The sequence below is a fragment of the Bombus bifarius genome, unplaced genomic scaffold, assembly GCF_011952205.1.
Source record: "Bombus bifarius isolate JDL3187 unplaced genomic scaffold, Bbif_JDL3187 scf7180000009243, whole genome shotgun sequence".
Taxonomy (NCBI): Eukaryota; Metazoa; Arthropoda; class Insecta; order Hymenoptera; family Apidae; genus Bombus; species Bombus bifarius.
Genome location: NW_022884989.1, coordinates 5,015,047 through 5,039,800, shown reverse-complemented (window position 1 = coordinate 5,039,800; position 24,754 = coordinate 5,015,047). Strand labels below are relative to the sequence as shown.

General features: G+C 32.8%; 3 protein-coding genes across 4 annotated transcripts in view; all 3 read right to left on the bottom strand.

Annotated features, from left to right (window-relative positions):
• Window positions 1-24,754, bottom strand: part of LOC117214648 (mannosyl-oligosaccharide 1,2-alpha-mannosidase IA) — a 222,238-nt gene that overhangs the window by 46,925 nt on the left and 150,559 nt on the right. The window lies entirely within an intron of this gene.
• LOC117214656 (putative odorant receptor 69a) lies at window positions 2,778-7,593 on the bottom strand. Its single transcript, XM_033460858.1, has 3 exons — window positions 7,462-7,593; window positions 7,246-7,378; window positions 2,778-2,828 (listed from the first exon to the last, which is right to left on the bottom strand). Exons 1-3 carry the CDS (start codon window positions 7,524-7,526, stop codon window positions 2,778-2,780), a joined length of 249 nt encoding a protein of 82 aa, XP_033316749.1. The 5' UTR covers window positions 7,527-7,593.
• Window positions 22,100-24,015, bottom strand: LOC117214653. Its single transcript, XM_033460856.1, has 3 exons — window positions 23,860-24,015; window positions 22,742-22,861; window positions 22,100-22,618 (listed from the first exon to the last, which is right to left on the bottom strand). Exons 1-3 carry the CDS (start codon window positions 24,001-24,003, stop codon window positions 22,310-22,312), a joined length of 573 nt encoding a protein of 190 aa, XP_033316747.1. The 5' UTR covers window positions 24,004-24,015; the 3' UTR covers window positions 22,100-22,309.

Genomic DNA, 24,754 nt, shown 5'->3' with positions numbered 1-24,754 from the left:
TTTTAAAACGTTTAGAGCGTTTGTTACAGTTAACTACATACGCGCTACAAGCACTCGATTGAATCATATGTCATCGTAGAAATACAATTTCTTTAGTACGTACAATCGATACTGCCTACGGAGAATCAACACTAACATTATTGTGTTTGTAGGTACAATCCATAAATGGCTATCGATTTGTGACGTTACCCCCATAGCCCCATGCAATCGATGTTGCCCCCCGTTCAGTGCAGTCTATATTATCTATATTGATATATAATTGACTCTAATACAACGAGAAACTTCTTAGAAATGTATGAAAGTCAAATAATATGAATTAAGAAATTGAAAATAACAATTAACCGTGCCAAAATGTTCAAATCATTTTTCATCATGTTCATTTTCGTCGTGACGAATGCTGCTAACTGACATTCAAATAGAATCTTGATCTTTAGAATATGAACTCTCCCTTTAACAATTTGATATGAAGCTGAAAGACAACGATTCTATCTTTTTTGCTTTACGACTACATTTCAATTAACACAAAGAAACAATGTATAGTATACTGAATAGGTTGCGGACAAACAATCAAAAGAATTGTAACGATTAAATGAAATACCTGGACGATTGTGCCAGTCAATAAAATTAAAATGACGAAAGCGTTCCATAATTCCGCGCATATCGTACGGTCAAATATCCAAGGCGAGCATAGTAATTCGATAGATATTATATAGTGATGACTATCTGTGTAGTCCATTCCTTAGAAAAGCTTGAACACTTCTACGATTTCCGGCAGACAAAACATTCTATCATCTGTTCGTTCTTTTTTTTCTAATAAAATATTCTCGCAATTTTTCTATTTCTTCAGTCTATCTCCACCAGCTATGAAAATAAAAAGATAAAACCCTCGACGTTCCGGAGTGTCAAGCAACAGTCAATGACTATAACTTAATAACAAGTATTCTCGTCTTTGGTAACGGGTGCTTTCCTGAAATTTATCGTTATACAGTACCCGGGCACCTCTAGAGCCATAGGGGTTGGGGTTACGCCCAACCAGCGCACAAGGCAGCCAGTACCTTGCTACCTGAATTAGCTAAGCCTGGCAGAGGCTGCCGCTCGTCTCAGGTCGAACGAGGCGCTTTCTAAGCCCTTCCGTCTCTCCAGAACGGTTCCGGAGCAGGTGGAACGCTACTCACCCGCCGAAGGCCATTCGGGGGAGCCAATACCCCCTAAATCGGTCTTCTTGCCAACATCTTGGCCATCAAGCACTGTCACCACGAGTCCAAACCCATAATTGGTCGAGCTGGGGGGTCGCTACTTCCTTCGGGCTTTTACTCGACCCCCGTGGTACCATCCTTAGTCATTGGTGGAACTATCGTGTGGATGTACGGCCACGTCACTGCCAGCCGGCGACCTGCTAACCGTGCTCGGCAGTTCCAGATGGGACTCACGTAAACGGGGGCCTCAAGGTACAAAGTACGCGGGAACTTATCCCGACGGTCCCATCCTTAGCATCAGGATTGTGGGTGCGTTACTACCCAAGGCCACGTAGAGAGAGTGTAACCGTACTTAAGCGCCTTACACTCCCGGCGACCTTCCCTGCAGTGTACATAGAGGACTCACGCAAGCGGGACGCTTGTCCCGACGGTCCTCCCTGACTGCGGCAACGTGGGTTTGCCAGCCCCCATAGACTCACATAAGCAAGTCCACCCTGCGGGATATAACTTAATAACAAGTATTGTCAGTCTTTGTTTACGGGTGCTTTCCTCGGCGCCAACTTATCGCCATACAGAACCTGGGCACCCCTAGGGCCATAGGGATTGGGATACGCCCAACCAGCGCGCAAGGCACCCAGTGCCAGGTCAATTAAGACATTTTCATACCACGCTCCTTGCAAGGAGTGAATCATGGTCTATAGAACGTATTTAACCCTTTCGCTTCGAGCGCCGCTTATAGGCGGCATCCACGAGATGACCTGTGGGTACGAGCGCCGCATATAGGCAGTGACCACGCGACGACTCCCGAGTCCGACACCCCATATATCCGGCATCCAAATGATGCATATACAAGTGCTATCTGTAGTCAATAATATATTTTTTCGTTATCAGCAGAACATTTGCTGTTGATTTTATTGACATATTGGATTAATCATTTCTCAAAGTTACTCATTGTTGAAACAACATCAAAACGTTTTACGCAATATATTTCAAACATCCAAACGATCATATACTGTTTCATGTTAAAAAATCTATTAAATCCATTGACAGTGAAACGATATTTCATATACGGTTCTTACAACAATTATTGTTATTTAAGACTTAGAAAAACATATATACAGCAACCACGCACACTGTGCGTATTTCTGGCACGCGTTTCCGTTCAGTGACAGTATTTCGGCGAACTGGACTGCCGAAGCGAAAGGATTGTTTTACGAAAACAATTCAATTTCGTGAAAACAGTAAGACACTCTTTTTCATAATTCCTTTTTTCGTAAGTCTTTTGTTATTAATAAGATACTTAGTATGTGTTGTTGTTTGTCTGTGAACTTAGGGTTGAATCAAGGCAATGCGTCGGGTTTCATTCACTTCGTGAACTTCATCCCGAAAGAATAAAGAATATTGTTTTTTATAAAGAGTTTATATCAAAGAATTCTGTTAAATGTGATTTCATTATTATTTGACGATACTGTGACATTTGATGTTTAGCATTTGCGTTTCTGAATACATTTTTTACGCGTCTAAATCAATGCTACTAATTTCTATTAGTTAGATATTACATCTATGGACGAGAAGGGACTGTCACTTCATGGAGATTATCACCATGAAATATGAAACTGACTTTCTCAAGATCTGAAAAATAGATTTCAAGGACAGCGATAATGACGGTATTGCCTCGACACGAGAGGACGATTTATGAAATTTGGCAAACGTTGTACCATTGAAACTCCTTCCATCGAGGCAGTGTAGAAACCGAAGAAATTGCAAGTGAAACTGTTGATGCTCCTTATCATGATTATCAATAACAGTTTCTGTAAAGGTACGGATGCTTCGTACCAATTGGTGTGGTATCTGTGAATTTGTAATAGTAATGTAAGGTAGTAATTTAAAAAATTTGTTATATTGTTTCGTTGTTGTTAATTGAATTTTTTTAATATTTTTGAAGCTCACATGATTGTAACAATGCTATCAGCGGCATCTGAAGTAAGCTGCACCATATAATTGAAGAGGACCATGCATATTAGCATGCAGCTGAGAGAAACTAGGTGGATAATCGTTTCTTCGATATTTCTGTATAGAAATGCTGATTGAGTTAACTGAAAAACGTGTTTCTTTTGTAGGAAAAAAGTGGTTTCGTATATATAATATAATCGAATAAGAAAACAGTGATAATAAATGTTTTAAATACACTTTTCAAAAATTTCATTCAATTTTGAAATATCTTATCTTCTATTAATGAGTAGTAAGAACAGTATGTTACTCACGAGAAACAAATTAATGCTCAGACATATGATAACGAATATAAGGTAAGTACCATAAGAAAACATGTATTTGTCTCGTAAATTGTATGCGTACCTTTAGTAACAGATAAAAACGATTAGACAGAAAACTGTAAGTATAAGAATCGTGACTAGACATATAAAGGTAGGAAAATACTAACTCCATTGCTCTCCTGTGTGCATTTATCACGTTCTCTACGTTTCTTTTGCTATTTCTGTTCAAATATTTTCGTGAGCCGTGTGATTGAACACAATCTTCAAAAACTGCTTTCTTAATATGATAACTGCAAATTATGAACGATAACTTATCTTGAAGCAGATGATGGAGCTTATAAAAAATAAAAGAAATACAACATAAATATCAAAAATATAATGCACATTGTAGAACTTAGAGAATAATGCAAATCTCAGTTTTTCATTTTCAGTTTTTCGTAATAATTTCAATTTGCTTAAACATCTGTAGCCTAGTAATACGAATACCGGTAATGATTGAACATAATTTTCTTTTTAATCGGATTTACCAAAAAGCAAACTGTAATTTATATTTTTTCTCTTTGATAATTAATTTCTTAATTTTACCTCACGACCGCAAATAAACTGCTAGCGTGTTGAAACCACGTTACCATTAAAGTCTCTATTCCGGCTAGTATAGTAGCATCCAGGATTAACAAGAAATACTGATGCAACGTAATGAAAAAGGAATATTTCTTCTCATCGACGAAGTATTCCATCATCATTGGAAATTTATACTGGCAAGTTATGTTCGTGGATACAATTATACACAGAATATAGCTAAACATGTGGCATATTATTGAGATAAATGTTCCTAGATATATTAATGCTGTAACAAATTTGCAATCGAGTAGAGTTACACATTAAATTTATATTGTGTTTTATCGTTTCGTATTAATTTCTTACCAATTAATACCACTGAATAACGTTTTCCCAATGCAGCGTATTTCTTTAGAATCTTAAGAGGCTCGCCATGGTTCATCTTCCAGTCGTATTTCACTTGTTCCATTAATTCCATAACCTGGATTTTATAATTGTGCTCGCATTATATTTACCGATCGTTAGTTCATGTTTGTTCAACACTAGTTTAACAGATTCGTTACCAACATTAATTTAACAGGTTCGTTATCAACACTACCAACTCTACAGGTTTCTTTTTTTTTTTAAATCGCACTGATCAGCTGTATTTTTTCTAGATTTCTTACTTTCATTAGTAAGGTACGCGATTAATGTTGAATTCTTCAAAAGTAAACAATTTACTTCCGTAAGTATATGTTTGACCCGACTCTGCTTCATTTTTATTTATAGAGTCGCCTTAAATTAATCGTGTATTCTAAAAGAATTCTAAAAATCAAGCAGAGTTACATTGGATACATTATACAAATATTTGACTAATCTTCCTGAAAATTGTTGGCATATTACAAGAAGAATATATCGTATTATTAACTAAATCTATTGTACGAAAATACGAGAAATTAAAAATAATACTTTGTGAACTACAATTCTTGAGACTCACTACGTTGATTTGATACCAGAACATGTTGTATCTAAGTACCACGTACAAGCACGTTATGATAGGGAACAGTCTGTTCGATAGGACATATAGAGTAAATTCTGCGGTTTTGAGAACAAACAGCTGAAAATAACGAAAGTTACACATAAACATTGCAGTTTCTCTTTTAAATAAAAATTTCATGAAATAAAATATAATTATTATTTAAACGTTTATGTTGTTCAATAAATTTACGGAAAATAGTGTTTATTAATTTAAAAAAAAATATATATATAATAATAAATAAAATATAAAATTTATAAAATTTAGAAATTTATAGAATCTATTTCTTAATAATTTATAGAAACTTTCTAACACGCTGTAGTCCAGTTAAAAGATATCACAGAATCTCTTCCATTTAAACAAGATAACAACGAGTCACAAGTTACTTTCATCGGTTTAGCTTAAGAATTTGTCCCATTATTCCATGACAAGATTTATAAAAAATACAGCCAGTATTCAATGCATTATATAAATTAAAAAATAGGAATTAAATCTTTAAACTTTAATCATACATTAATTAGCTGATACTCAGATACCTTAAATTTTAAATCACTGTTACACAGAAAAGTAGAAACGACGTAACAGGAATTATACCTGGGGAATTACAACAGAGAGAAAAATAAAGCAGATGATATTATTATGAAGCCATCTAAACTTCGTATTGTTGTACGGCCACAGTCCTACCCACGATAGCAGTAAAATGCTATGTTTATAAAGGGCTGCCGGTTCAACCATCGTGTGCAAGGATTGAAACACTATTGACTATATTTGCACCCCATTTCAATCTTCCTCCTACAAATTTTCGCAAATATTATGAAACTTTGTCCTCTTGCAGTCAAATGAGTGGCATAATCTACAATTTAAAGATTAATTATTCATACTTAAACGCTGTGCTATCGATCGATTCGATACCCCTCTGCGACTATGTAAAGTGCATTATTAAGGAAATTATACGTTACTGAAAAGGGGAAGTTTCATAATTTTCTTTTATGTTTCTCACGAGCTTTTGTCACAGGGGTCTGCGTTAGAAATATACCAGAGATGTTTTCAGTGTCTTTTAGCTGGTCGAAGAGAAAAGGAGTAGGAATCACTTTTCTATGGTGTTTGTTATTGGATACGCTTCAATTAGGAAGGATCAGAAAGGAATTATATTCGTTGACATAAACAAATAGTACGATACTTTTCGTTTATTCGTTTATTCTCATTTTTCATTGAGATATCATATATTTTATAATAATTTTCTTCCTGCTTTTTGGCATTATCGTTTGCTGTTCTTAGTTTCTTTCGACTGGCTTTTGGTGTTAATATTTGCTGCATCTATTTTTGTTTATTGCCTTTTATTCATGTTTTATTATTCCGTTCTATTCGATTGAAAAATGAGAATGTGCACCAAATGTGAGTACCGCTACTAACTAAATTATACGTCGTAAAAAAGGAAATATGTGAAGCTTCCTTCTGAAAAATTTTGTTCTTTATATCGTAATTTAGTCTGAGATGAAAATATTTCTCGAGCACGTTCAGTCTGTTTTCTTTGTTGTGTGTTAAGCGTTCAAAACATTTCTTTCAAGAAATATTTCTATCCTTTTGTAGCTACATATCATTATACCATATTTTATACATCATTTTAAATTTGAAGGTCTTCCTTTTCCATATAACACTTCAATTTCTTTTTTTTTTTACTTTTACATGCAGAAACTGCATTTTTTTAAGGATTCAGAAATATGATATGTTAAGTATCAGACATTTTATGTGTTACAACGTAGCAGAACTTGCTTTGTGCGTCAGTGAGTATTTTCACAGAAATATGTCATTGAAGTGATAGAATACTTTGGATTAAATTTGCTCGTCACAGTGCGAAGTTAAGTAAATCCTTTGTTTCGAAAATATACGTAAACAGATAATATAAGGATAAGGAAGGATCTACTTATGAATTCAGGAACATGTGCAATTTTCCACAACAAATTTAATTGTTCAATTAAAAGTTATTTACGATGAATTATTTAATTTAACATTCATTTTAATACAATTATTTCAACACAATTTTCGGCTACACGCTACTTCGTCGTTGATAAAGTCCCATTACTGTATCGATGATATCATCATAAAATACGATATCGATGCTTTTAAGAACTAAAAGTGTAAGTAAACCATAAACCACGTTGCATTCAAACAACAAGAGAGCATTATTTAAAAAATAGCATACCGATAGAAAACTATTCAGTGTTCCATCATAGAAACCAGAGATACTGAATAAGAATGGTTTGCTGCTTCTCAACATGATATTCAAAATCAATTTTTGAGTTGTTAAAGAAGTTTCATACCAGTTGGTGTGAAATCTAGAAACATTAAAAAATAGTAGCATTTAAAGTTTTTTCTAAATTTAGTTATTAAATTCGTTAGCAAAAAATGAAATGCTTACATTGCTGTATGAAGATTGTTGGAATAATCCAATAATTGTTGACACATATTACTTATGTGGAACATAAACGTTAATTGACAAATAATAAATAAACAATAGGTAATTGACCCCTCCTCGATTTCGGATAAAGGAAGCAAGGACTGCGATAACTGGGAAATAAGTAAAACGATATCGGATCCTGGCATTCCATATTTTAATGGTACAAGAATATTCTTATTATTGAAACTGGATTAATAGTAAAAAATATAGAATTTCTACTAGAAATTTACGAAGTTGTGCAGCTTCAGAGACCATGGAAAATTAACGAAAGATTGTTGTGTAAAAGATAGAAGTTTATGCACTACTTACACAAAATAAATTAATTCCTAGGGAAATGATACTACACAGAAGGATTACGCCATATGTTAATACGTTATTATTCTGCAATTCTTGAAAAAATCTATGAGAACGGAATTAATTAATAAGCTGGTCTTACAATAATGGTACAAATGAGTATAAAGCCATACTGACTGTATTGCTCTACTCTGAGCGAATACGACTTTTGCTATGTCCTCTTTAGTTCTACGATCGAAATGATTTTTTGCGTTCTCGAGAGTGGCTTTTCTTACGTAATAACTGGAAATTTAAATAATATAAACAGCATTTAAAACACGTAAGAAATGTAAATAATGTATAATGTGCATATTCTTGTATATATAACTTATAGAACAGATTAAGTATTTGTACAAAAAAATTAATTAACTAGTGCAAGACGGAATTTTCACCTGTTGAAATATTCATATTAATATAACTAAAAAACAGCAGATTACATCGTAAATTAGTGTAAAATAGAAAGTTAGTAAAGCGGTGATAATATTTTAAAAATCTTATTGTAAATCAGTTAAAAAATATTTTCTTTCATATTAATATATGTGTTCTGTTGCTTCCAAATAAAACACTCATCACTACTGATGTGTCGAGCAACCTCAAACAGGTAAACAGTGCACTGGACAGTTAATTATTGTTCGTTATACCTCGTAATTTTGCACAAGCTAACAGCATGTTGTAGCCACATAATTATTAAGGACTCTGTTGCCAGAAAAACAGTTATAGAAATCACTGTCGATACGTACGAATGTAAAACTGTGAGTAAAAAGCATTTCTCTTCGAGCATTAGATATTCCGTTGCTATGCAAAATTTTGTGAAACAAATTTGGTTCAATGACATACTTCCATCTTGAATACAGATTAACAGGGGGTACAGTATTACGAAGATTAATGATAAATATACAATTACTGTAACATATACATAAAATTATAAAGTTTGCGATATATTATTTCATACGTTCAATTCTTTAACGTTTTTAAATACGTTAATTCGTTATGGTCAACAATTTATCAAAATATGTTTCTTACACGAAAGTTGTATCCCGTAACGTCTTCCTATAAAAGCATGATCCTTCATAATTTGAAGTACTTCGACATTTTCCGTTTCCAGGTCCTCTTTTATTTTATCCATAATTTTCTTGGCCTATATTTACGTTCGTTTTTGCAAAATGTTCTTTAAATTATAATTTAATTGTATTTTTGAAAACTCACTCTAGGAAGTTGGTACCAATTTATATTGTACCTCACGAAGTAGCTAAAGTTCATAATTAGCGTCGACACATTCTTCAACATGAATTCCCTAGTCTTGAAAACAAAACACTGAAAATAGTGCAGCTCTATGTAACAAGAATGGAAATTTTGTACAATAGAAGATTCAACAACAAGTGTACATATACGATAAATAGCGGAGTTCTCGCATCAAATTCAACTCTATCTAATTCGTAATTATTGATCGAAAAGAAAATTTGATTGTCGTCGTGTATATATTTTTTTATTGAGCATTTGAAATCTCGATGGAGATTTATAGAGTTTCAAAATACAAGTAATGTATTATTATATTCTATATTAAAGGAAAAAAAATAGAAATAAACTTATTCATAATGTAATTAGTTAGTATACAGGGTGGTTGGTAACTGGTGGTACAAGCGGAGAGGGGGTGATCCTACGTGAAAAAAGAAATCGAAAATATACAATAAAAATTTTTCGTTTCAGGCTTTGTTTTCGAGAAAATCGACTTCGCATTTCGCTCGGTACGCGTGCGGTACGTTATAACGGATCTCGTCTCGATAGAAAAATTAAAAAAAAAAAAAAAATTAAAAGAAAAATTTTTATTCTATATTTTCGACTTCTTTTTTCGCATAGAATCACCCCCTTTCCGCTTGTACCACCGGTTACCAACCACCCTGTATATTCTCGCCATTGTATCTAACTCAAGGAAATATGAAAGTTAAACGAAAGTTAAATTACATAAGAGAATAATTACAGCACCTGGGCCATTATAAAAAGAAATAAATTGAAGCTGATGAAACTGTTTTGTAAAACTTTAAATCTTTTGTTGTGATACGGCCAAAGTCCTAGTCCTCTTAAGAGAGTTTTGCTGAGACTATAGTACGCCAGTGTTTCGACCATCGTGTACAATGGTTCAAGAACTACTGATCATTTACATCTTCGATTTTATTTATTTCCACCTCTCTTAAAAATTTTCCAGCAAAATATTGCAAAAATTTCTTGACTCTCAGCGAAATGAACTCCACGAACTATAATTTCAGAATTATTTATTCATATCTTAAACGATCGATTTTCTTCCGTCACTCGACTACGTATAGGTCTTAAATATTTAATAAGTTATCATATAAGATAATTATAGGTCAGGGAAAGGGGGAAATGAGTAGTATCCTTCGTGACAATTTTCTTCTTCTCATATTTTTTTACTTCCTTCGATCTGCGATAAAAATATTTCTTTACCATCGTCAGTCTATTTTCTTCGCTCGAAGTGAAAGCACATCAAAATATTTGCATTTCAACATAGATCATTTGCATCTGATGCGTACGGAGAACGCGCGTGCATATATTTTCTGATACAATCTTCTTTTTTTTTGCGTTTTCTAGCATTGAAACCGGGAATTTAAATGGATTTGGAAATTTTAAAGAAACATCTGCCGCTTATAACGTAAAGAATATCTGTCAACGATAATTGCAAGATTGAAGTAAATAAATATGTAACCTTTATCATTGCTACTTTCTCAAACATTAATATACCGAAAATAGGTAAGTGGAACAATTTCTTCTACAAGCGAACCAAGACATAATCCTGCATTTTATTCAACACTGTATAACACAGAATACACATCTGTTCTAGCGTTTAGATTAACGCATTGTTGAATAGATTACCATGAAATAAGACACGGTCATTCTTGCCAACTAAAACACATATAAAAATCTATTTACTTGTTTACCGCGGACAAAATTTTACGATGCTGATGAATTTCTTACCGAGGAAAATCCTTCCATGCATGCAGAGAAAACACCAAACATATTGAAAGAAAGAGGAAATGAATATTTTAACATCATAAACAGGATTATTTTTTGCACGTGCAACGGTGCCTCGTACCATTCTACATTATATCTAGAAATGTAATTTATTAATACGTCAGTAATATACAGGGTGGCGCGTTAGTCGTAGTAGAATCGTGCAGGCGCAGATTCTACGTGAAAAAATAAGTCGAAAATAAGTAGGATACAATTTTCTCATATCACGCTTCGTTTTTGGGAAAATCGAGTTTGAAAATTTATCAAGTATATTTTAACTTGGCTAAAGACTGACTATGTATGAGCAAACACAATCAACAGGAGGTTATTATACATACGGAAATAAGTAAAAAAACGTGAAGTGAAAATTTTCCATTGAAGGATTCATTTTCAAGAAGATAGAACTTAAACGAGGATTAATTGAAAACGAATGGTCTTGTGTGCACGCGTGTGAGCATAATATATCTTCAAATTTATTTTTCTCGAACAAGCACGAAATATCTTATGACAAAATTTTATTCCACATCTTTGCGTTATATTTAAATGTAATTGTTTTTTAAATGTAATTAATTTAAACCTGTCGATTATTTACTCTTGTTCAATCCGGAATTAGCCGAATGTAAAATATTCGAGTGTATTTGTCAAATTTCCAAAGTCAATTTTCTCAAAAACAAAGCCTCAGATAAAAAAGTGGTACATGAAAGATTTTTCTTCTTTCTTCACGTAAAATTAGCCTAAATTGAAGTATTGCGTAATTTTTAGAAAAATTACTTTTTTACTACGTGAAATTAATATTCACGGTGTGTAATTAATTTTTACAATTACTTTTAGGTAGTGTATAGATTATAAATCCTATAGATTAAAACATTGCTCAGTAAAAAAAGAATAGAATTTTAGCGGAAAGTGGACTATGTTGGGGTGTGTAAAGGTTGTAACATCTTGTCATTGTACGGTTATAAAATGTAAAATATGATATAATAAAAAATATATACGTACAGCTCTACGAAAACATTGTTGTAAGCATCCAGCATCGTTTGAGTCGTATAATTCACGCGAAATAAGCAAACGATTTCGATCATGGAAATTATTACGTATAGAAGTACATAGCTAATCCTGTGAAGTAAATACGATTGAAAACACTGAAAATACGTACGTTTAATCAGTAATTATATTTCGAACATTGTTTTTAAATTATTCCTTCGAATTCTTACTTACTAGAAACAGCGAAATCCCTAGAATTAACACTCCGAACCCGCATAGAAGAAAACTTAACACCATGTAGGTTTGTTTCAAGTACATGAGAACTCTTCAACGATTACGATAAACAACGTTAAACAAAGAAGATTATATAAATGCAAATATTATGGAATAAAAAATCGATATAACAGTACAATAGTGCAACTGCTTCGATACCTACTTTATACACTTCACATGTAAGTGTATCGAACTTTTTAAACTCTCTGTCATCTTGAAAGTTTTGCTGGAGGTAGAATCGTGCAAAGAGTTGTAGATAAATGCTTCTTTTATACGATTACTGTAAATTATAAAATTAGCCTAAATTGAAGCATTGCGTAATTTTTAGAAAAATTACTTTTTTACTACGTGAAATTAATCTTCACGGTGTGTAATTAATTGTTGTACAAAATTGATGTTTGAATATTTATCAATCAAATGCTCTGATATCTTTCATCGTGATAATCGATCAAATTCTTGATAATTTTTCATTTTTTTGATTCCTATAATAAATATTATGTATCTTTTTCTAACTCAAAGAATCCCACCATTAGATTACCTAGCAATTTCAAAAAGACTACGCAGGTGTTGAAATGTCATAGTGCTAACACTTTCCGCTGCTATAGATGTTGCATTTGCTAGAAACATTACAGTGCAGAAAATGCAGTAGGAAATATAGCGTAAACATTCTTGATTGACGATGGCTTGCATCCAAATTGGTAACGAATGCAAATCTGGTACGATTAATAATTCGGTAAAATTAATAGCATAAAAAACCGTTCCAATCATCATCGTTGAGTACATAAAAACTGGAAAATATTACTTCCGTATAATACTATAGTAAATTAGTGAAATCCACGGAATTATGATAATCGTTTCTTACGACAAAAATATCCCGAACGGCGAATCCCTTCTTTTGCATGTTTTGTTAATATATTAAATTCTTCTAAATTTCGTACAGTCCTCCAATCCTGTTGCACGATGTCCATAATCTTCTTAATCTGCGTGTACGATAAACTTCTAGATAATTACAGTTGGATGACACCAAAGCTAGTATGATATTCATAGTTAATCTCTTCGAGGATTAATTTATTAAAGACAGAATTAAAAAATAGTTAATCTGTTCGAGGATTAATTTATTAAAGACAGAATTACAAAATTATTTTTCAATCCTATTTATTCGACATATGTTTATAGAAGATAACTAATATCGGAAAATATTTCGAAATACTTGAGAAAAATGATGTTTCTTTTATACACATCTAATATTCAAGTATCACTCGAAAGGTTACAAGTTACAACTATAGCATTTATATACGCTATCATATGCAGAAGAGTTTAATTAAGATTTAGAAACTTACGATATCTTGCTTGTGCCATAACGTGCTATATAAGAAACAAAAACTCAACGATATGACTACGTCAAGCAGATCATGCGAAAACAATGACGATGTAAAACTGGTATTAATATAGATTAGCAGCTGGAAACAAATGCAAATTAGAAAGTGTATCCTATTTTCAAGGTTTAATGCGATTACGAGGTAACCGCAGCGAGATTTATATAGCGAAAATTATATAGTCCATACCTGCAAAATACAATTATTGAAAAAACCACTGGCGCAAATGATTCTATGCACTCTGGTGAATTTTGTATGTTTGTACGGCCACAGTCCAGTTATAAGTAAATGAATCGTACTATATCTATAATAACCTTTCTTGATATCGTCCGTCTGCGACGGTTCAAGTACATTTAAGTCTGAAGTTACCATCCTACGCGTTCTCTCCCCTCTGTTTATTTTTAAGTTGAAAATTGTCAGTATTCTCTCGCTATAATTTCTTCGATAATTCTCCCTCACAAAGGGGTGGGAATGATTGACGGACACCGTAATTTAAGTACGATCGATAAACAAAGGGTAAGTAATATCAGAGGAGAATTGTCTCAGTTCCTCGCGTCTTAGTATGAATAAATTATGCTTTAATACGTCCTACAGCGTTTCCCCACTAAATTTTTCGCGTATATCTCGATATTCATGGTCTTTATTTTTTATTTTTCTTTTGCAGGGAAGAAATGCTGGTGCCGCTGACAAGGAAGGGGATGTTTCTTCTTCATTCGACGAGAAGAACTGGGAGGGTACACATAGATTTTCAGCGAGAGTATAACGTTCTAGCACTTTAGTAGAGATGCAAGTTGTAATAGAAACAAATTTGTTACCATGTGCAATTAATTTTCATTTACTTTGTAAGATGATAAGTTAACTAAATATGTAATATGGAGTGCGATTAAATTTAGCCAATGAATTTCACGCAAATAGGATAAGAAAAGACCAAAAGTGAAAAAAAATTGTCAAATTAATATTTCGCGGTTATCCAGTAATTTTCAGCCAACACGTAAGAAGTGACGCATATACGATCGGTGCAATAGTGTCAAAATAAAACTGTTGCTCCCATACAACTGTGGAAATCATGTGATTACTATGACTATTTCGTGCTAATGCACCACGAACGTGAGTATTTTTGCAATACTTAATATATCGTTACTATGAAATATATATACGAAGGTATATTTGCTTTTCGTTCAAGATGCCAAATAGTTACCTTTTCATCGATTTTGATGCGCTTGCATTATATTGTCAAGATCATCATTTTGGACAACATTCTCCTATACATATATAGGATGGTGAGCTTTAATTTTCGAGTTATACCCAAAAATATGTTCTATGTTATCATTTTGAAAACATATTTTATTTCATCTTCATTCGGTTTTCTACTAAATAAGTAGAATTTTTCAATAAATATACCAAATAAATATTTTAGCCTATAGTCGACTATATATATATATGTATTACACACTGCGTCAATTATTAATGTTACTAATTTTTTCTTAATTTTATCGTATTTTTCTCTATGTATTATTGGGTTGGCAACTAAGTGGTTGCGGATTTTGTCATTAGGTGGTATTGACAAAATTAGTTGCCGACCCAATATCTTAGATATTTTATAACATTCGTTAGCAGAGGAAATAATACATGTTCACGATACCTTTAGGTTGCTTTAGGTTTCGTTCAACGGGTAATTTATTCTCTCTTCTAAGACGATCAACGTTACTTACCTGAAACAAATAAAATAATCACATTTTTACATGACGCTCGTTTAATGCATAACGTAAGTTAACATAAAAAAAGAGAATGTTACGTCTCTGTCTTTTGTGCATACTGCAATGAAATTAAGATAATAAAATGAATTACTACTATTATTTTTTACCGAACCACCTCAAACAGCGCGACCACGTGATCATAATGTGGTCGTTGTTCCTAAAAAAAGAAAATTGCCTCGAACGATGTAATGTCAGAGTATATTTTATTGGCGGTAATATACTTTGTAGTTATATAGAAATTTGCAGACGATTTGCAAATATCCATACCCGGAGGTTTTATTATACGCAGGAAATAGCTAGCGGCATTCCGATAAGTAAACCATAACTGCAACGATATGAAATTGCTGACTTCAATGAATTAAATGAAAATTTCTATTTATAGGCAAGTATATGTACATATTATTATTTCAAAAGGATGATTTTTGAACGAGACAATATTTGCAGTTACTCTGCGATTTTTCACAATACATTTTAAACGATATTTAGGATAGATGGAATAATAGATTATTAATGGACAGTAATACACAAATTTAGTGAATATACTCAAGACTATTCAACAACCAATAACTCAACGTTATTTTGCAAAATAATGAAAGGAAAAGCAAGGAAAGAAACAATATCACGGCAATACGTGGCTCGTATAAATAATTCTATTATTAAAAAGGTACCAAGAAAGAAGGACAAAAATATAAAAGAGATAAAGAAGTGTTTCGTTGAAAACTCGAAACAGAATTTCTTACATGTCAATATTATACACAGGAGTTTTTCCTTCTCCGCGTATTTAAAAACTATTTGTCGTCCATTCTCGCTACTTTTAAAGGTCGCCAGTTGTCTCGAAGGATTTCTGCGATGCCCTTTATCTATAAATTCGAAGTTGTTGAATTAAAAGGAACCTTGAATCTTAAAAAAGGAAATGTCTAATCTGTGTATCTAAATTAATAAAATAAAGACACATACTGGACACGTTATAGATGAGACCATCATCACCGCGCCAAAAACTCTTTTCATTTTCGTTAGTCACGAATCATCGTACGGCCAGAGTCTGACCACCGATAAGAAAATCTTACTGAGTCTGTAGCGGGGATTTTGCGGATCGTCCATCGTTGCAGCAAGGCTAAAACTCGTCTATGACAGTGGATTTGCAACAAGTTTCTCCTATCCCCTCTCTATCTCGTGTATTAACTCGGCAACATTTTTTTTGCTCGATGCGTTTGAAAAGTTAACGAACCTTAATGTAACTTAATGCAACTAGTAAACAAAACGAAGGAGATTTAATGACGTCAATTTCCCTTCCGTGTGGGTCTGTTTCACGCATGATCATCCCCACTGCGCTATACTTGCCCATTCCTGATTCACTGTGCAACAAGTTGTTCCCTATCCTCACCAGTGATGCATAGAGCTTGTGTATACGAGTCTGTTCTCGAAGAGGACATAGCTGAGAATCCATGGCTGATAATCAAACTAATAGAACGTTAAGCCACGTTAATGTTTTAGAAATTTCGACGCGAATGCAACAGGTTGCAATAAAAGGCAAGTGTACTTTTGGTTACAATAATTGACAAAATCATTAATAACTGCCCGCATCGCTTGACATTTTTAGAAGGCACGTTGATATCTGTCTGCCAATGCTGGAAAAGCACAAAAATAAAAATAAAATAGTTCTGTCCATAGTATTGCTTAAATAATTGTACCGACGCGATGTACAGCATGCATTGACAGCGGTGAGTATATTGAAAGAGAAGTTCATCTTAAAAGTGTCAATGCAATCAACGTAGCTAGAAAATGTGGATTTTACGAAAGATTTCGTACAAGTCCAATTTTCTCAGATTAATGGAAAATTAAGATTTACGAACCATGGTGTGATCGTTTGACATTGGACAGTGTCATATAATGTAGAAACGCGAAGCGTTGTTTGTTTCTACTGATCTGTTCTAAAGAGTTTCAGAAGAACGTACCATATACTGTCCACGCTGTTGCTTGGCGTTTATTGCTGTTGGAAAATGTCTTTCCAGGGCGGAGCCCTTTATATACTTTGCGCGTAGCCTGCCATAGTACGAGATTGTGTTTTTTTTTTTAGTGTTATTTTATATTTTTTATTTAGTGTTTTTTTTAGTTATGGAACTATACAACCAGAAGGAAAGTAGTTTTGTTTATGATAATTAAGCTATGTTACACTAAATACTAAAACTCGTTCCTTTTGTACACATAAATTCTTTCTTGTACATGGTATCCCACAGTATGGGAGAATTCAGAATTGGATTAGATTTGGGTCATAGTTTATTTTTCAGCCGGTAAGTTAGCTCATCAAAATAAGTGGGAAAAATGCAAATGTTTTTGTTTATTGAATTGCAAATTTATGCAATGGAATATGTAGAACATGATCTCGACGTTGCCCGCGGCTAGAAAGGGGAAAAGGGGAGAGAGTTAATGAATTCTTAAAAATTCGCAAATTAAAAATATTAATTATTACAATCTCTAATATTTGATTACGTTTTGATGGAAATTAAATTTTAACCATATTGACACACTTCGTGTATGTAATCTTAAATTCCATTTACATAACAGAAGGAGACTCAAATATTAAAATGAATCGTAACAAAAATGGTTAATGATCAATGATCAATAATTAAATTAATATAATCTATTGAAAAGTGGAGCATGAACATAATGTACAATTTCTATAAAAGCAAGAGGGGAAACAAAGAATGTGTCTTCAAAAACGAGAAGCATTAGCGTGACAAGTGCATGTCGATTTAATACGAAAGAGTAAAAATGTGTCTTATGGGAGAACTATGACAGGGGAATGAAAAATCAATATGCCTTCCTGACATAGTGGATAAGAATTTCGACCACTATCACGGAGTATAAATAGTTCCATATGTATCTTCATTAATTAAATTGGATGAAATCGATTTTGTGCATAACATAAAATTTGTGCATTAAATTAATAGATAACTATTACATGATATTTGTATATGTACATATAAATACAGTATTTCTAACGATTTACAAAGTATTTAATAGAATATTGTGTTACCTCCGTTTCTGGCAAAATAACTTTTCAAATGATTAATATGATGTTTATTCGCAGATTTGTTTGGATGTCCTTCAAAAATCCATATTTTCCACCGTTTGTGGAAACACTTCTAATTAGTTCGAAGAGATCATCTGTTTGTTTACCCATAATTGGATGAGTCTAAATGGAATTGTTCACGGATATTCACGAGCGTAAGTAAATATCTATTATTCCTATAATTAGTAAATACAACCTAATACCGTAGAGATATTTTAAAATCCATAAAGAAGGGGAAAAATATAAAAGAAAATTTACAACAACTTTTTTAATTTCCAAAAATACAGTTATAAACAATAATATGTCGAGAATAATTTCACATATTGTGCAAACAACATCAATAATACGTAACAGGCTGTTAAATGTCAACGTTATTAGGGCAAACATCATTTATGTCCCGTTCCATCTTTTATCAGCTTTTTTAAGAACGTTAGTTCTTTAGGGAATAGAAGAACCTAACATACGAAAACGTTGTGTTTGTGACCTGTAATGTGAGAAAAAAATTTTACAAAGATCTACTTTCTGCATTTATACTCTGACACTAGTTCAATCAATAGAGCTATTAGGATGGATTTGATTTGATATAACGAGAGCTTTTATATAAATCACTGCCAAATGTCATAATTAAATGAATACTTGGGGTTGTGCTTCCTGAGAAGTTTGTGCTAAGTTCGTGGAAATTCGATATAGCAAATACGACTATCTTCTTGACACGTTTCTTTAAATATTTCCCCTAAGAACGCATTTCTATACAAAAAGTCATATATTTTCTGTTCATTTCGTAAAAATAATTGGTACATTGCAAAATAGTAAAAAAACGAAGAAAGAGCATGTGTATTTGTGCGTGCCCGAAAGTCATAGGACATATCAAACTTTGTTTATGATAATCTGAATTTGGATTCTCAGTCTAAATTTAGAGTGGAAGAAATACTAGGGGCTCCTTGTCAGAATATACCTTTCAATTTTCTACACGATGTACAGTATATTTTTTACAGTAACCAGCTTTCGAGTTTGGAGCTTATTAACTCGGTACTTTTTCATCGAATTTCAACGTTCAATGTTTCATAGCATTAATTCACCGGGCTTCCCACCATGCATGCAAAATTTCTCTTAAATGTTGAAAACTACGAAAATTTTGAATTTAATTATATCGCGGAAATTTTAGAAAATACTGGAAGTTGCAAAAATTAAGACGTCGATATTTTTTTGATTGCTCGTAATAGCTGGCATGGCAAAGTATACGTAACAAATTTGGGTCCAGTGGCAAAACTTTCATTTAGCTGTCACAGGATAGAAAACTGTTATAACCTGTCGTAATTAACAAGCTGATTGTGTGAGACGCAATAGGCTGATCTGATTTTGCACACATATTATACTTAGACTGATGATCCCAAATCCAGATTATCATGAATGAAGGTTGATTTGTTCATCAAAGGATGAATTTCGGGCGCGTGATAATACACATGCTGTGTTTCTTACTATTTTGCAACGTACATATTAAAAAAAAAAAAAAAAGAACAGCTAGAGACGACAAAAACGCGTATCTAGAAGACATATTTTAAGAAACGTATCGAGAAGGTGGTCATGTTTGCTACACCGAACTTCCATCGAACTTAGCAGAAAATTTCCAGGAAGCGCAACTACTGATTTTCCATAATATTTGACAGCGATTTATGCAGAAATTTCCGGTAGATTAGATCAAATTCATTCCAATAGCTCCATTGATTGGACTATACTGTGACAGAAGCAAATCGTGTTACCGCGGTTAGACCCTGTAACGACGAAACGAAGAGTTTGCCCTTGGAATACGAGCAGCCCCTTACACTTCGCGTGAGTACCATTAAATACAATTTTTGAGCTTTCACAGGGATTTTGTACCAATGAGAATTGTATCTAAAATTTATACGAGAATTCATGTCATTTTTCTATATATATCCATTTTTTCATAAAAGAGAAATATTTTCTTAAATAAGTAAATAAGTAAATAAGAAACGCTAGACAATTTTTTCTTTTTCTAATTTCTTTTGCCTTAGTCATCTCCAAAAAAGTATGAATTTGTATAAATATGCACAATATAATTATCGTTATTACTATTATTGAAATAAGGTTAATAATATTCTGATCCGATAATTGGAATACTTACGCGTCGTAAAAGACACCTAAACTGTGATCGATTAGTCTTTGGCCAAAGTACATTGTTAATGTACCGTAACAAATAAAAGATAACAAAAGGATGAGCATTATCACTAATATTCGTCCCTCGTCGTTCGTTTGCACCGATTGATAGAACTAATTCAATAATTTTGTAAATTTCATTATTTGAACTTCCAAATTACTTACAGTATCTTCCATCTTATTTATGATTAATGAAAAATAAGAAAGCATTTTTCTTTTTTAAAGGAGGATAATATTAGAAATAATGTAAAGATTATAGGCATACGATAATTATTATCCTCTTAAATATACTACTTACTTTGTGAAATATTCAAGTTCTGAAAATCAATTTTCAAAAATTTGTTTTTTGACATCGTACGTGGTGTATGTAGCAATGGCATTCTCAATTGCAAAATGGAATTCATTTTCATAAATTCGATTGATATATTTAGAGAGAGAGAAGAGAGCGAGAGTGAGAGAGAGAGAGAGAGAGAGAGAGAACGAGAGAGAAAGAGAGAGAAAGACTCCACTTATATATTTCTATATAAACCAAATAATTATTAACACGCAATGAAAAAATTAATATTCATGTCGTTGACATAAACATTCAATGTTACTCACGCTCACAAACACCATGGTTGCTCCAATGATACCAAAACACAATATAATGACGTAATGTATCTCAAATATGTCCCATATGACCCGCATATATCTTAAAAGATTTAAAATAGGCTAGATCCAATTCGTGGTAGATATAATAAGAAATTATCGTAGGTATCTACTAACTTTATCGCCTTTATGTGAACACGCACGGCCAATATTATCTTCGTGTAAATGTCACTATTTTTCTCGCATCCAGAAATTTCCTTAATATATTCGTTGGCAGCGTACCTCAAGTGATAGCTAAACCGAAGTGGAGTATTCATAAACATTGATATCACTCAGTGATTTTCCTTTATCAAGTTGCTTAGTAATGCTATAACTGTATACTTATAACATAATGCTACATTAAAAATATCAAAGTGACACAAAAATTGTTAACAGTTTTTTTATAATTTTACAATTAATTAATTTTATAATTACATGCCTACGGCGAAAATTATTTTTTCCCAGGATTACCACTTGTTGCAAATATTACTTGATATTTTAAATAAATTCTAAAGAATTAAAAAATATCCTAAATTAGTTAAAAAAAAAAAATTATGTGAAATTCTGTAAAAGATTCAGTTCCGTTGGGAAGAATTAAAATTATACAATTGGATTTAAAATTCCCACCAAGCTGTTAATGATTCCTTCGTGCATGGTTAGAAGTTTAATAGCAGCCTTTATAATTCCAATTGTCTTATTCTATTAATGATCATTATCGTTAATATAAAATATATCCAGTTTACAAATTAAACCGTATCGTAAATAGTACTCGGTATGTGCAGTGTACATATAGTGTTTTAATTTTTGATATTATTCATAGAAAATGCTGAAAAACATTCAATCGACTTAATTATTTTATGTCCAACATACATACATAATCCCACTGAAAATCCTTCACATAATAAAATATAGATATGAAATAAAATGTACATATATATAATGTAATATATAAAATGTAAACAATTACTCGTAACGTGAACATTATAGTATAGTGAGGTAATAGTATAAAACAGATTTACATACATCTACTGATTAATTTTATTTTTACCTTGTAATTTTGAACAATCCACATATGTGTTCTGACAAAACCATAAAACTTATTTCCAAAGCTGTCAAGATTATAACATTCAGCAATACATTCAAGGAGATCAGATAGAGAGTAGGAGAACTTATAGCTTTTCCTAATGCTTTCAAAGCAAACGGTCGTTGCCAGAATCTAGTATAATTTTCTTCCGGCATTTGAAGAACAGGCAGTGTCTGATACATGAAAATCGCGACAGTGCTAGTGGAACATATGGCAACTGAAATTCATACATATTTATACACCGCAAAATTGATACAAGAAATGAAAATCTTTGTTTTGGTATGAACTTCATACTCATCAGCGATATCAATATAGTATGCACGAACTCTGCATATTTCCGAAGAATTTCGATGCTCGGTTTATCGTTTTTCAAGGATTTCCAGTCGAATTCGATCGCTGTGTACAAAGTATGTACCTAACAATACGATAGTGAATGTTAATTTTTATTAATGTTGAATGGTAATTGTTGAAAGCAAAATAATAATAAAAATTGTAAATTTTCTAAATAACAAATTTAACGTTGCAAACGGAAACTTACGGCAGCCATATGTCTATGATGAAAGAAGTATTTGGAAACTATCATCAGATTCTGTACGAAAATGGACAGAACATTCGCCGTGCAATGGATGTCGCACTCAAACGTATAAAACCATGTTGTCTAAAAATATACGCGTGCTTGAGAAAATTATAATTTTCGTATGCGATGCTTGAAGAAGTACATTGTTCCGTTTAAGTGAATATTTCAGATCAATACGCGATATAGCACTCTCGTGGATTACATCGGTGTAACGTAGAATTACTATTCCATAATTAAAGACACAACTGACGAATTTAATTAAATATCAATTCGGCCCCCCCCCCGCTGTAGCTTTAAAACTATTAATCCTAACAGATTACCAAGTAATTCAGATTTCAATCTATTTTCAACTGCCAGAAATATGCAGACACTTTTCACAAAATTAATTTCGACGTTTATGGAAACGTAATTATATATTCGGAAATGGATTCACGATATTACAGCAATTTCAGTGTTTTACGCGTCTGTTCGCACCGACGTGAAAAATTTCCACTGGAAGCTCGAGTAGTGTTTCTCGTCCACGATAAATTTACCGTCATTACAAATTCGATCTTTTATATATTCACATATTCTTCGAACACTTTCACATCAAATGCTTTCGCATGGTTCAATGAAATTCGCCGAACGATACATTGACTCGCAACACAAATTGGTCTCGTTTTCGTCGAATCTCCCTTCTTCTGACGTTCTTCCAACACAGGACAAAGTTATTTTGAGTCGTGACACTTTTGCAATATATATGCGATGTGTTACTACAAAATGAAATAGAACAACATAATTTTCGCGAAAGTTTATTCAAACACTTTCACTGCGATGATCACTGCTGATTACCGTCACTATTAATAAAATAAGAGAATCGACAAATTTCGTCCAACGTAAATGACCACATAACAACGACATAAAATCGAGTAGTAATAGAATCATAATAAAATTATAATAACATTATAGCTTGTTACATCGAATCATTTGAATGTACAGTATACGCAGTAAGGTCGTAAAGTGTAAAACGTAAAATCTGCGTCGTGTGAACGTGTAAACCAGTAGTGTAAAAGATGTAAAAGAGTTATTATTAAGATTACCTCGAGCAGTAGATAACCGATGTAAACCGTATAAAAGAAAGTGATTCGAAATAGACGAAACTTCGAATTTGGAGTTGGCCAGAGTCCTAAAACCAGCAGAAGCTTCTTCATGAACGAGTAGTCGGATCTCCTGACGTACGTCATCCTCCTACGAAGTCTGAAGCACGAGTGTGTTTCGATTCATCGGTTGCCAGGTATACAATCCCCCCTTTCTGAACTTATGGCAAGATACGGAGAAGGAGAAGGTAAAATATCAAGAGAGAAGAGGGGAAAATATCGAGAGAAGTGGCAAAAATGATTGACAGCAGGGGCAATTTGCAAGGATCGATAGTTGCATCGGTAGCGAGGGTGAAAAAAGAAATTCAACCGAAGATAAAAGAAATATATCTAGGGGTGAAACTATAATTACTGTCGCGCCAAGTGTCTCGACATCACTTCCTATTTTCTGAAATTCACACAAATGCAAATTCTTTATATTTTTCAACTACCTTTGCTCATTGTTTGTTGTACACTTACCTGTGCACAGTGATTCGCGAAAATATTTCGACATTTATCATAGAAAACTTTAGTGTGTTCAGTGCGTTAGAACCTTTTTCTACGGTATGTCAAATGTTTTCAGATTTTGAGAAATCGATTGTCAGACGAGATAGTTGATTTTTGATAGGATCATAGTGAAATTTGAGCGGTAGTATTGAGCACAAGTTGTTGCAGAATTGTAAATCGTGTTTCTAAGGAGAAGAATCAGATGCAGATTTTATACGATTAGTTGAAGGTGAAAGAACCTCGTTTGAAGTGTCTAATTCCAATGCAACAGAATTATTAGAGAAAGTAAACTGCGGATTTTTATGTATTTCATTTATAAAATTTAGTAGATAAAATAATTCTCTGCCTAGAT

Excerpts from the sequence above, each read along its gene's own strand:
- LOC117214656 (XM_033460858.1), bottom strand. The coding sequence starts at position 7,526 with ATGTTCCACATAAGTAATATGTGTCAACAATTATTGGATTATTCCAAC. Across the intron at positions 7,379-7,461 it reads AACAATCTTCATACAGCAAT|ATTTCACACCAACTGGTATG; the intron begins GTAAGCATTTCA and ends TAATGTTTCTAG. Across the intron at positions 2,829-7,245 it reads CACTGAATAGTTTTCTATCG|ATCTTGAGAAAGTCAGTTTC; the intron begins GTATGCTATTTT and ends TCTATTTTTCAG.
- LOC117214653 (XM_033460856.1), bottom strand. The coding sequence starts at position 24,003 with ATGACGTACGTCAGGAGATCCGACTACTCGTTCATGAAGAAGCTTCTG. Across the intron at positions 22,862-23,859 it reads TCGGTTATCTACTGCTCGAG|ACAACATGGTTTTATACGTT; the intron begins GTAATCTTAATA and ends GTATATTTTTAG. Across the intron at positions 22,619-22,741 it reads ATCATAGACATATGGCTGCC|GTACATACTTTGTACACAGC; the intron begins GTAAGTTTCCGT and ends TCGTATTGTTAG.